Genomic DNA, 14,062 nt, shown 5'->3' with positions numbered 1-14,062 from the left:
TTCTGCTTATCTTGGCACCTTCAAATGTGTAAAATCTCAGATTTTGCAAAATTTCCCCCAGTCATAGTGAAGCTTACAAAATCTTATTCCAGAAATTTGGAATGCATCTGATGGAACATCTGAAATAGCAATTTACTTCTGCATAAAGTGATGATTTAAAATGGCAAGTTTCAACATGGATCATTACTACATTCCAGTTTTTAGGTTCACTTCCATGATTGGGTCAAAAATTGTTATGAAGTACGTAACAAATTGCATTTACCAAGCTGCTACAAAATTACTGGCAGCTATAAGCTTGATTTTTTTTTTTTTTTATAACCATAGAGTAAGTTTACCAAGATGGCCCTATGATATAAAAATTAATACCAAAGGCCAGTTTGTGTTCAGTATACAGAACATCAAAGGTCGTGAGGAAGTACGTAACGTTTTAAAGAAATCTGCACTTTTAATCCTAAAATGTTAGTTTGGTTCATCACAGCATGTATTTCTATGGTTAAGTTTATGTGCATATATATTTATGACCTGAATGAACACTGATCAATTTGTTAATTTCATATGACCTTGACCTCTTTCATTTTTTGCCCCCCCCCATGTCCTAAATGTGTACACAATAACTTGCTGCAAGCCCATACAAGCTTTTGGCTTTCAATTGTATTACCATCAGATGGCCAAGAGTCAGTCATCCATGATGCTGCTTCGAGTACGGCTTATCTTTGTCGCACTTAAAGATGTCTCACTTTGTGCACTTTCTTTTGAATTGTTCTTTCCGTCGGAGGACGTAGCCCATGTGCTCGACTGATTATGAATCGCCCGTTTTCCAGTATCAAAACAATTTCAAACTTCGAACTTGATTTACATACTAGTTGTTTTTCTTGTTCTCTTACTACTGGACTCACGACTTTCACTTATTGAGCATTTTTGACTTCTTTATAAGGAATTGCACCACATTTCAATGTCAAAATGGCTTCATAAAACTGATCATTGTCTACGTATACACCTCTGCATTACGCGACACAAAGTCCTTCAGTTTGACCCATTGGTAAGTGCCGCGAGAAGGACATATTTCTGCCACTGTATCAGCGATGTAATGAAACAACGTTAAGTGAAGAATTGCTTTACATTTACCTGTTTTTATGGGTTTTTGCAAGTGGTCGTGAGGATGCTTTCTACTTTTTTCTTTGGTTGGTGTTTTTTTGATGTTTCGTTAGTGTGAAAGTTTTATTACGATCGGGAAATTGAGGCAAATTTATTCGCCTGCATGTTTTAAGTGGCTACTAGAAGCAGATGACTGCAAAGACAGTTTTGACTGCGATTGAAATTTTGATTGTCAATAATGCCGGTATGTATCTGATGCTCTGGAACGTATCCTATGAATATTCGGCTGGAGTAGGTTGTGTCCGTATAATAAAATCCTTTCCTATTTTTACACTGGCAATCATTGTATGAGGTGAACATCCCATGTGACCTGCCTCTCTAGGCAAAGAAATATGCGATGGAGCAGAGCATCAAGAGTGTCCTCGTGAAGCAAACGATTGCCCATCAGCAGCAACAGCTGTCTAACCTGCAGGTATTGTGAGGCACTTGTATTTCTCTTCCATGTAGTTGTGCCTTTACCCGCAACATATATTGTCAACAAGTAGTCTTGGTTTGCACTTCTCCATTATCTCATAACACCCTTCTTGCCTTTGTGCCTGTGCCACCATCAGCTCGCCGCTCAGCGCCAGCGGGCATTGGCCATAATGTGCCGAGTATATGTGGGCTCCATTTATTACGAGCTGGGTGAGGAGACTATCCGTCAGGCTTTCATTCCGTTTGGTCCCATCAAGAGTATCGACATGTCCTATGATCCCGTCACCATGAAGCACAAGGTTTGAGCATGATCTCATATATTTAAGGGACCATGAGATACAGTTTTATAATACTGTATCTTTTTTTGTCTAAGTGAATCTTTCACACTCCTTAGAAAGCACTTTTGTTCTGCTTTTAAACCCCAATGGCTCGATTTTGCAAAAGCCCAATGGAAGTTACTCGGTCGCTGTAACTGCAGCTGTTTCACCTTAAAAAATAAAAAAATAAAAATAACTACGTCGTTTTTATATAGTGAAACAGTTGTGGTTATTGTGACTTTGAGTAACTTCCACGGGGTTTTGTCAACACCTCCACCGACAAAGTCACCGGAGGCATTATGTTTTTCGGTTGTTCATGCGTCTGTCCATGTTTGCATCCGTCCGTGATCGGTTTTCGTTACCGTGATAACTTAAGAACGGCTGAAGAGCTCTGAGTCAAACTTGGTACGAGGATGTACACTACCAGTCAAAAGTTTTGGGACACCCCCATTTTTCCAGTTTTTACTGAAATTCAAGCAGTTCACGACCAGTGAATAACCTTAAATGCTACAAAGCTAAAGCCGCTGTCACACCTTGACGTTTTAGCCAGTGTATGGCAACGTATCAAAATGTATGTAAAACGCTGGCGTACACTGAACTATTGATGATTTTTAAAATTTTTGGCGTATTCATAACGTGTTGGACGTTTGCATAACGTATTAGTAACGTACACAGAACGTTTCAATAACATATAGATAACTTATACCAACGAATGCTTAGCGTGTTGTTGGCGTTCACAACCTATGCCCAAAGATAGTCTAACGTATGCAAAGCGCGCGGCAGCGTATCGACGACGATCATGTGGCGTAGCCTATTAAAAGGCTGCCGCTCTGATTCAAATCATAACCGCACTACACATCGAAGTGTCAACATCACCGTCATGCCCTGTCACACCTTGACGTTTTAGCCAGCGTATGCCGACGTATGAAAAATTTGCCGAATACGCTGGCACGCGTCAAATACATTACGGGTAAGTTTTGTATACGTTAAGAGCACGCTGGCATACGTCGTAGTACGCCGACCACGTCGACAAATTTTAAGCGTGCTCAAAATTTTTCAACTTATGCCAGCGAATGACTCGCACGTTCCGCATACGCTGGCCATAAGTTGTAGGCACGTTACGCGATCGTTGACACACGTCGACACACGTTACTTGTAAGTTACTCGTCAGTCAAAACAGGTCGAGGTAATGTTTCGCGTACCCGAAACTTATTTCTAACCTATGAGTAACGTGCTTTGAACCTATGAGTAACGTATCTCCAACGCATATTGACGTATTTGACATCTTCCGGACGACCACAGAACTTGCTGAACGTGTTACTAACTTACAGCTACCATATAATGGCGTATTGGCAGCGTTTAGGGGAATTGGTATATAAAAATGGGGTTCACACAGGAGGAACCCGTCAGTCTTCCGGACTCCATGTTTTTTTTTTTGTTTGTTTTTTTTTCTTCGGCATGACGGTGATGTTGACACTTCGATTTCTAGTGCAGTTATGATTTAAATCGTTGAGCGGCAGCCTTTTAATTATATTCTATTATAACCGCACTAGAAATCGAAGTGTCAACATCACTGTCATGCCGAAGAAAAAATAAAAAAAATAAAAAAACCATGGAATCTAGAACACTGATGGGTTCCTCCTGTGAAGCCCATTCTTATATACCAATTCCCCTAAATGCTGCCAATACGCCATTATACGGTAGCTGTAAGTTAGAAACATGTTCAGTAAGTTCTGTGGTCGTCCGAAAGACGTCAAATACGTCAATGTGCGTTGGAGATACGTTACTCGGAGGTTAGAAATAAGTTTCGGGTACGCTAAACATTACCTCGACGTGTTTCGACTTGTGTGTAACTTGCAAGTCATGTGTGTCGACGTATGTCAACGATCGCGTAACGTGCCTACAACTTGTGGCCAGCGTATGCGGAACGTGTGAGTCATACGCTGGCATACGTCGAAAAATTGAGCATGTTAAAATTTGTCGACGAGCTCGGCGTATTTCAGCGTGCTTCAGCGTACTCTTAACGTATACAAAACTTACCCATAACGTATTCGACGTGTGCCAGCGTTTTAGGCAAATTTTTCAACGTCTGCATACGCTGGCTAAATCATCAAGGTGTGATAGCGGCTTAAGCAGTAAACTGCCAGAGGTAAAACAAAAAAGTTTAGGTTGCCAAAAACTGAAAAATAATGTAAATTTCAGCGTTGTTAAAAAAGGCCCTTTTGAGGGAACAGGTAATGGGTTAGCACCAGCAGCTGTTCTGCAGCAATGGAAGTAAATTAAGCTTTGAAAGTTGATGTAAACAATTCCTACATGTGTCCCAACTTTTGTTGATTAGTTACAAACCCTCTGTCTGTGTAAAAGCAGTGTTGTAACAGACTGTGTTGCTCCAACCCCTGAAGCATTATTTGGACAATATTGTACTGCAGTAAGTAGTATATTGCTATCATAATGGTGAGAAAAAGACAATTCACAAAGGAAGACAGATAGACCATTATAATAACCCCTAAAAGTGTAGGTTTTTCCTTGCAAAGAAAAATTGCAAAGGAAGTCAAGGTATCAGTGAGTACAGTTTCCTGCACAATCAAAAGGCATTTGGAAACTGGAGGAAACTGACAGGAAGAGGTCTGGCAGACCCAAAGCCACAACACAATCAGAAGACTTTCTGAGAGTCAACAGCTTGCGTGATGGGCAACTCACAGGACAGCAGCTTCAACCACAGCTTAACACTGGTCGAAGTAAGAAAGTCTCAGTTTCAATTGGGAAGAGAAGACTTTGAGCTGCAGGTTTGACAGGTCAAGTGGCAGTAAGAAAGTCATTGCTCAGATGCCAAAATAAGAAAAAGAGGCTTTCCTGGGCCATGAAGCACCGCCAGTGGACTACTAAAAACTGGAAGAAGGTGTTATGGACCCATGAATCAACATTTGAAATCTTCGGTGCATCACGCAGGGGTTTTGTATGCCGTCGAGGAGACGAAAGGATGGTTCCTCAGTGTGTGACACCAACTGTCAAACATGGAGGAGAAAGTGTGATTATCTGGGGCTCTTTTAACTGGATCCAGAGTCGGTGACTGGCACCCTCAACCAAAAAGGCTACCACAGCATTTTGCAGCGCCATACAATACCGTCTGGTCTTCACTTCGTTGGTCAGGCGTTCATCCTACAGCAAGATAATGACCCAAAAATACCTCCAGGCTATGTCAGAACTACCTTTGAAAAAAAAGAACAAGATGGTAGGCTTCACATTATGGAATGGTCAGCACAGTCTCCAGACTTGAACCCCATCGAGCTGGTTTGGGATGAACTGCACAGAAGGGTGAAAGGAAAGCAACCTACAAGTGCAACACATTTGTGGGAACTTCTGCAACAGTGTTGGGAAGAACTTTCCGAACAATATTTGATTTCCGTTGTGGGAAGAATGCCACAAGTATGTTCGGCTGTTATATCTGCAAAAGGTGGCTACTTTGATGAGTCAAAAATTAAGATTAAATGTTGTTCAACAAAACGATTCCATGATTTCTTTTTTATCTGCAATTGTTTATTTGTTCTCTGCTTTAATTTCAGAGTACATTGAAACATTAAACTGCTTAAATTTCAGTAAAAACTGTAAAAATGAGGGTGTTCTAAAACTCATGACCAGTGGTGTATCACAATGCAAAGATGAACTGATTAGATTCTGGAGTCAAGAAGTCAGAGGTAATGTCCGGTGAATATGTGATGCTTGAGAACAGCTGAAGGGATTGAAATCAAACTTTCTACAAGTATGTATAATGATGCAATAATGTGGGTGGAGGTATGACGTCAGTGCCAGTCTCGTTTATTTTTATTTTACTTGAGCAAATGCAACCCATCGCTTCACTGACTATTAAGGGGGAGGAAGAGAGACGGGGTGAGCAGAAGCGGTGAGGGAGAGCTAGGAAGGGGGAGGGTGGGGACAGCGACGCCTCAGCAAAGGTTGCTATACACTCGGAGTGGGGGGTGGGGTGGGAGAGAGGAGGTTTGGGGGAATGAGGGGGTTTGGGAGGAGGTAGGCATGAAGGGGGAGGGTGAGACAGCCTGAGGAGAGGGAAAGGGTGATAAAACATACCCAAACAGCAACATTTTCTTTTGACAGCTAGGTTCTGCAGCAGTGGTTCCCAACCTATTTCTGATCGAGTACCACTTGGAGGTCCAATACCGTCGCCGCGTACCACCTGGTCCCAGAAAAACTCAATTCGATAAGATGTCAATTTATTCACAAGTCGAACACACAAATGAACTAACTGTCAACAAAGAACAAAATTTAATGCGAGGGCTGCATCTGTTTCTTCTCCACCAGCTGGTCAATGCGGGGCATAACTTTGCTCACAGCACATCAGAAATCATGCCTTGATTGCAGCAAGACGATTCTGGCTCTTTGACTTGATAGTCATCATGGCTGGGAACCCCTGCTCGCACTCCCACGTCGAGGGGAAAATCAGTAGCTGGGGAACAGCGTGACTGGCTAGTGTCGGGTACGAGGAGGCCATGGTCACCCAGAAGTTCATAGGAGAGCATTCCTTGTGCTTCGTCTTCGTCAGCGGGATAACTGTCAGCGCCGAGTGTGTCAAGGTTCCCAGATGTATCAGGCCAAATAATTTTTTTTTAAAGGTTGAGCCTGAAAGTGCTCGCGAACCACCTAGAAGGCCCTCGCATACCACTAGTGGTACGCGTACCCCAGGTTGGGAACCACTGTTCTACAGGGTGCCCCACAGAAAACCAGGAAATTTGAGATTTATTTTGCCGTATTTTACCATTTCAATAAACTAACATTAATTTTCTAACCGTTTTTTTATTTTATTTCAGAATGTAGCAGTTATCAAATTTGTATCTTTGTTTTACACTACATCTAAGTTTGCTTTTGTTTTGTTTAAAATAAACTGTACCAAATTTCCTGGTTTTCTGTGGGGCACCCTGTATTTAAAACCCATTATCGACTTGGCAAATTTAAAAGTAAACCATCAGTTCTCTGAACAGAGTGGGAGGGGTGGGGTATTGAGGGGAGAGAGGGTGGGGGTGGTGAGGGGAGGTTAGATGGAGGAGGGGGGGAAGGATTCCTGCAGATGCGATGTCCTGTTTTATGTCCATCCGAGAGACGTCACACACATTGATGAATCGATCGCCTTTCCTGTGAAACACTGGGATCGCAGCCTGGTTGCAAACTCCTCAGCCACCCTCACATCCATGAGCTTGCCAACATACAGCCTCGGATAGGATGGTACCATTATCCTTGGTTTAATCTGCAACTTCATAGTTGCTGCAACAAGCCTGTGTTCTGTATTGAAGAACTGAGCACTCAGGGGGACCCTGCAGTTTGAAATTGTTCTTAAGTGCCCATCAACGAGCACCTGGTCAATCTTCTTTGCCGCACCACGAGCGTTGGAATACCAAGTCCAGCAATGAGATTGTGCGTGTTTAAACCATGAACTCGGATGAACATGAACATGAACTCATTCCATGACGTCTTGCAAAGTCAAGGAACTTTGTGCTGTTCTGGTTCACAGTTCCAGACCCACGGGGACCAACACGTCTCGTAGCCTTCCCTGTCATTGCCAGTGGATGCATTGAAATACCCCAAAGACTGGAAGAGTATCTCGCCTCAGGCACTGATCAACCACAGACTCGAGTCCTTCATCGAATGTGTCCTTCAGGGTGAGATCACTTGCCTTAGTTGGAGCATATACAGAGACCAGGGAAACGACACCCAAGGAGTGATGAATCCTTAGTCTCATAATACGCTCATTGACCGGTGTTACCTCAATTATCATTGGCATCTGCTTATTGGACACAGCTGCAGCAACTCCTTGGGTAAGGTAATCATCAGAGTGACCAGACAAATAGTAGGTGTAACCACCCGCCATGATCTTGCCACTATCCAGTCTCCGAATCTCAGAATGCTGCAGTACCAATGTCCAAACGCTTGAGCTCACATGAAAACAGAGACAGGTGATCATCCTCTCTTGGGGGTAGGACATTCCAGGCCACCCACCCGAAGGGACCGCCTCAGGTTAACCCAAGGAGACCGCCATCTCGTGGATGACACCTCAGCACCACCCGACACACACGACCGCAATCCAACTCGGGAAGGTTACCCAGTGTGTTTCCTCATATTCAAAGAGTGGGGGTCCCGAAGGCTTTGCCCCAATCTCGTCATCCGATGAGCTCCCCACCGAAGGTCAGCTGCACAGGACGCTGCTCCGACGGAGTGGGTTTTCAATTTTCTTTGCTTTGTTTTTTTTTTTTGTGCGTTTTGCGGAGTGAAGGTTTTTACGTTGGCCCGAGTGCAAATCCTGCCACCAAGCTCCTTAAAGTAAAACGTAACCCAACTGCAGGAAGATGGCCACAGACAGTTGGGCACTAGAAATGGATGGACATTGGCTCACAAGAAGCTCCTCTGCCCTTTGACAGGTTTTCTTTTTAATCCTGGTGATTGTCCAATAATTGACATAACTATAACGAAGAAAGATTGCGCTGTATATACACGAAAGGAGGTTGGCATGGGTTTGCGAGTGATCCAGGGAAGAGGAGGAAGGAGCATGGCAGAAGGACATTTGCAAACGAGAAAGAGCAATCAGATTGCAGACCCTCGCCAAGACCTGTTTTATGTAGTTTTGTGTAATGTTTCTTTTTTTGTGTGCAGGTGTGTTACTGAATTGATAATGGACAAGACTGGAACTGCCATTTTATATCTGCTGGCAGTAATGGCCTATCACTAAGATATCACGCTTTGATCAAACACCTGACCCAAACCCATGATGTATGTTTATTAGGTCATCTCTACCGAGATGACCTAATAAAGCCGGACCAAATGTCCGTCCGTACGTCCGTCAACAATTTTTCTTTCCGATCTTGATGAAATTTTTTGTGGGTAGAGGTCGATGAGTGTTGCACAACGATATAACTTTTGTCTGGGTTCAAGGTCGGGGCCGAGGTCACGAAGTCACTTAAGTTATTAAAAAAAAAAATCGCCATTTTCAAAACCTATCTAGTCTGCCATTCTCCAAGATATTCGGCAACTGTTTATTGATTATGACAGTAAAAAAAATATTATCTTGTATCTAACCGGACAGATTTTTGAATTTCCTTCCCGTTTGATAGTCACGTGATCTGGAAGATGGCCAAAAACGCCGATGCGATTCGCAAAGAAGGAAGGAAGGAAGGAGAAATGAAATATAAATATAAAACACCTTTTTAGCCTTTTATATTTATACATTTTCCGCTGAAGGTGCAAAAGTTTCAAAACCCAAAATGTAAACGTCGGCATTTATTTTCAAAATATAATTTCGTGCGCGCGCGCGCCAAAATGCCGAGTCATCTTTAACCAAACTGCGTAGTAGAACTGCGCAGTAGTCCGGTCATGGCATCTGAGCAGTGGCCAGCGTGGTTCAGATTGACTGTGGTTTCTGGGGCAAAGGTGATTGTTAAGAAGTATGTCGGCGGTATAAATTTGAGTGACTGTATTGGTGATTTAATCACTCAACATCTTGACAACGAATATTCTGGCTGAACGATTGCATCAATTCAGTGCATCAGCAGGGATAATTCTCAGGCTCCTCTCGATCGTGCCGATATCTTACATAATCACCGGCGGACATAGGCCTGCAGGCTGTGGGGCGAGGTCACGGATCCCGATGAGGGGATAAGTGCTAAATTATGCTACATGCTTCGGGCTTTCTGATTAATATATCAATGAGTACATTCCATAAATAATAATTAATGAATCTGGCATACAAAATGTTTTTTCATACCTGACATGTTACTTTGTGCAGTGTCACGAAACTTCTGTGGAATTAATAATTAATGAATTTGCTTGCTCTAACGATTTTTTAAACCTCAATATCTCTATAAATACTTGACCAATTTTCATTCTGAAAGATGCATTATAATCAGTGAAGAATAATCTCCAGGATTATCATAATCTCAGAGCAAAGCCTATTTTTTTCGGTTTTTTTTCTACAACCGGAAGTGAAATGTCCCCAGAGAGTGGACAGACCGGAAAACCACGTATTGCACTTACTGGTGATTCTGATGTGTTAATCCAGGTACTAAATGAACAATACATATTTATTAATTATGTCATTAGTAGTATTATCCTCGTGTATCTCTGTGAACTATTTCAATCAAAACGGTTAGTTTGGACTGTTTCACGGTTACCTGAACTGAACATTGAGAACTTGTGGTATTATAGAGATGACCGTCACCCCCACACGGGGGTAATTTTTTTATTTTTCAATTGAATTCAGAATTGGATTAAAATATATCTTCAATTCAAATCAAATAGAAGACCAAACAGGTACAGTCCCGCATTGGCGTCATCAGAAAGAACCCAAATGAGAAAAAGCAAAGATAAAGTCATCAGGAGGATCCTGGATAGGATTTGGGTTTCAGCTGCAGTAACTGCCTTCAAACCCATCCAAGTGTAGCCAAGTGAGCCTCATGAAAATAAAAATCGAAAAGAACCCCAGAATCCAGATTCAAAATTAAAAAAAATAATTCTGGCTGCCAGATCAAGTAGAAAGTTACCTCTCCTCTGACAAGGGTAATGAGAATGTAGGAATTTTAAAATTGTCCTTTTAAAAGATTAAGTTGTTGTGAGTGGTAGAAAAAGGGGGATGAGGAAAGAAATTGTTTTTGACTGAATGACTTGAATGAGTTCAGAATTATTTTAATGAATGACTTGTTCTATGAGGCCGTTTTGAGAAGAACGAACCATGGGAATGGTTTTGAGGAAAGGTGGAAAACGACAGGACGAGTTGACCAGGGAGTACAAGTTTAGCAAGGAGAGGAAAAGGAAGCAAGTCCTGTTGAACACATGCCAAACAAGGAATGAGACGGTTATCAAAACATATGAGGTAAGAGCACTTGTACTGTCTATAAATAGCAGCTCTCAGGAAGGAGTTGCAGTGAGGGTTGGAATTGCGAGAGAGAGAGAGACACTTGGAGGAGGTACAATAGGATGCCGTGTGTGCGAGCTAGTGAGGCGACCAGGGTTGCGTCAGGAAGGGCATCCGGTGTAAAACGTGCCAAATCACTATGCGGATCATACGGATGATCCGCTGTGGCGACCCCGAACGGGAGCAGCCGAAAGAAGAAGTGTGCGAGCTAGTGGGGGATGGGAGGGTCAACCGAACTTTCCAAGGCAGACATCCCCAGATAAATCTAAAGTGGGTATGCAGAACACCCAACAATAAGCATAGCAAGTGATGACAACCAAACTAATTTGGAAATGGTTAACTTAAACTTGCCTTTCAGCCACTCAGACGAGAAAAGCCGTCATCGCCATAAACCTGAAGGACAATTGAGCTCCAGAAATAAGCGTTAAACAATATTCGGTAATTGCTTAATGTTTAGGAAACCATCTTTGTGAATATTGATCAGGTTGGCTGCGTTTGGACAATGAGTTAATTGTAGAATGGGGTCGTGCGCTCTTATTATCTTGCCAAAACTTTGTTTTTGCAAGATCTGTTACTTGGTAAGCTTTTTTTTGTTTGTTTGTTTGTTTGTTTGTTTGTTTGTTTGTTTGTCTGTAATCATTGAATTTTTCACCTTTTATATCACTCTGTAGAGCACAATTCTCATCGGAAACTTGTGGGTACACATCGTAGTATTATTACAATACCCTTCAGCACACATAAAGGTCAAGGTCACTTTGCGGTAAATCATGGAGGTCGCCGAAACCCTTATTTTTTGAGTAATTTTAATCGAATCATCTCCAAACTTTATGGGAATGTAGTATATGGTCTGGCGCTCAGCTGATTAGTTTTTGGTGGCGATTTTTTTTTTTTTTTTTTTTTTTTTTTTTTTTTTTTTTTATATACCTTGGTCGAGGCTCGTATGAGAGCTAACACACAACTCACAGCAAGGAGGCATGAGACAAGAGGGGCGGGAGTGGAAGGGACAAAACATTGGGGAACAGACACAGGTGAACTGTGGAAGGGAGAGGGATGGGGATGGGACGGGGAACATGGCGAGGGGAAGATGGACATTAAAGGGACTTTCAGGAAGGAAAGCAGGAGAATTGAAGGAAGTGGGCTTGGGTGGATTATCGGGGTAGAAAAGATCGAGGATTTGGATGGGGGAAGATAAGAGGTGGTGGTGAACAGCTGTTTTGAAAGCCTGAAGGGAAGAATGGGAAAGAATAGAGTGAGGAAGTTTATTCCAAAGGCGGGAAAAAAGAGGAATGAAAGAGTGAAGATGAGCAGTGATTCGTGATTTTGGTAGTTTTACCAGAAGGGGGTTGTTGGCGGACCTTGAGCGCCCTGTGGAAATGTGGTTGGGACAAATCGCAGAGAGAGCAGGGGGGCAAGGCTGGAGAGGAGTCGGTAGAAGACAGAAAGACCACCGACCAACCTGCGGTGATTGAGTGAGAGGCCCAAAGACTCAGCTTCATTGCGGGAGATGCCAATGATCTTAAAAGCCCTGGTTTCGACAGCGTGAAGTCGAGAAAGGTGGGAGGCAGGAGCACCAGCCCAGAGGGGAGAGCAGTACTCCATCAGGCTACGGACAAAAGCTTTGTAAGTGGTCAGGAGCTCAAGAGGGCCGAGGAAGGACTTTGCACGACGGAGGATTCCCAGTCGGCGACTGGCTTTTGAGGCAAGGTTGGAAATGTGACTTTCCCAGGAAAGGTCATGGCAGATAGTGAGACCCAGAAGCTTGAAAGAAAAGACTTCTTCCAGAGGATTGTTGAGAAAGTGGATGGGGGGGTTTTGTAAACGGTCCTTTCGAAGAGACATAGTGAGAGTGTGAGATTTGTCTGGATTGAAAGACATGTTCCACGTGTTGGACCAGTTTGTGATTTTATCCAGATCTGCAGTGAGCGAAGAAGCTGCTGCTTGCCGGTCTGAGGGATGACAGATGGTACGGCAGAGGGTTGAGTCATCGGCAAAGAGAAATAGAGGATTTTCCAGAGAGTCCGAGAGATCATTGATGAAAACCAGAAAAAGAACAGGGCCCAGAACGCTACCTTGAGGAACTCCAGCCTGCACAGGAAGAGGGGATGAAAGAACTCCATTTAGGGCCACACGTTGACTGCGACAGGAGAGGAAGTCTGCGAGCCATGAGTGGAGATGGCCTTGAATACCATGGGAAGAGAGTTTGGTGAGTAGGGCAGGGTGAGTAGGGCAGTAGGGCAGGATTGGCCTTGACCTTCATGGTTTGCACATAAGGTCGAAATATTTTGACCCCAAGGTCAAATTTTGAAATCTTAGGTACCATATCGTGTCATAGCTCGTATGAAAACCCTTGAGTGCTTTCCAGATCTGTAACAAGTTTGACGCTATGACGTCATTTGATAACGTCATGACGAAAAAATGGATTTTTCATGAACATTTTATTTCCTCAGTTCTTATCAAAATCTTTTGATAGTACATGTGCATGAGTCCTGGAGACAAACCATTAACCATACAGACTTATTGAGGTCAAGGTCACAAAAAGGTCAAGCATCAAGGTGGACAAAACCCTTATTTTTTGAGTAATTTTGATTGAATCATCTCCAAACTTTGTGGGAATGTCGTATATGGCTTAGTACTCAGCTGATTAGTGTTTGTTTGTGATCGACCTTGACCTTCAAGGTTAGCGCCTGAGGTCAAACATATTTGACCCAAGGTCAAATTTTCAAGTTTTAGGAACCATATCGTGTCGTACCTCAAATTGAACACCTCTGAGTGCTTTCTACATATGTCAAGCTTGAGACATTATGACGTCATTTGGTGACGTTATGAGGCAAACGGCGTATTTTTCAGGTTACTCTGTAGAACGATTCTCATCGGAATCTCTCGTAGGCAGATATTCCTCAAGGAGTCGCTCCTGGTGGATAGCAGCTCTGTTCACTTCAGTGTGACTTTAAAGAAGTCACACGTGGTCACCTTTTGGCAAGATACGGGTCACCCTACAGGTGACATTGGTTTATTTTATTTTATTTCTTCCTATGGTAGTGTTATTGACTCACTGGGTTATAGTCAGTTGGATCGTGACTGGTCATTCATTCATTTGTGTATTGTATGTGAAGCTGCTGGTTTGTGTCTTTACTGCTGGAAGTGTGACTGTGCTGCTTATACACTGCCCCTTGTAGGTTCGAGCAGGAATTTGTACTTCATTCACTGTGCTTAAAGATTGTGGTCCTTAATATCCACCAACTAATGTGAGTGGAAGTGGACACCC

General features: G+C 42.9%; 1 protein-coding gene across 2 annotated transcripts in view; it reads left to right on the top strand.

The window, feature by feature from the left end:
- The window catches only part of LOC147028726 (poly(U)-binding-splicing factor PUF60-like), a 97,340-nt gene that overhangs the window by 30,155 nt on the left and 53,123 nt on the right, over positions 1-14,062 (top strand). For both annotated transcript variants that reach the window (XM_085879396.1, XM_085879395.1), the window contains exons 3-4: positions 1,478-1,567; positions 1,707-1,868. In XM_085879396.1, the coding sequence (XP_085735522.1) occupies positions 1,478-1,567; positions 1,707-1,868 (252 nt within the window). The remainder of the gene's footprint in view (positions 1-1,477; positions 1,568-1,706; positions 1,869-14,062) is intronic.

Source organism: Eptatretus burgeri, chromosome 4 (assembly GCF_056783735.1).
Source record: "Eptatretus burgeri isolate ZD-2024b chromosome 4, Ebu_testis_v1, whole genome shotgun sequence".
NCBI lineage: Eukaryota > Metazoa > Chordata > Myxini > Myxiniformes > Myxinidae > Eptatretus > Eptatretus burgeri.
This window is presented reverse-complemented; position numbering and strand designations above follow the sequence as displayed.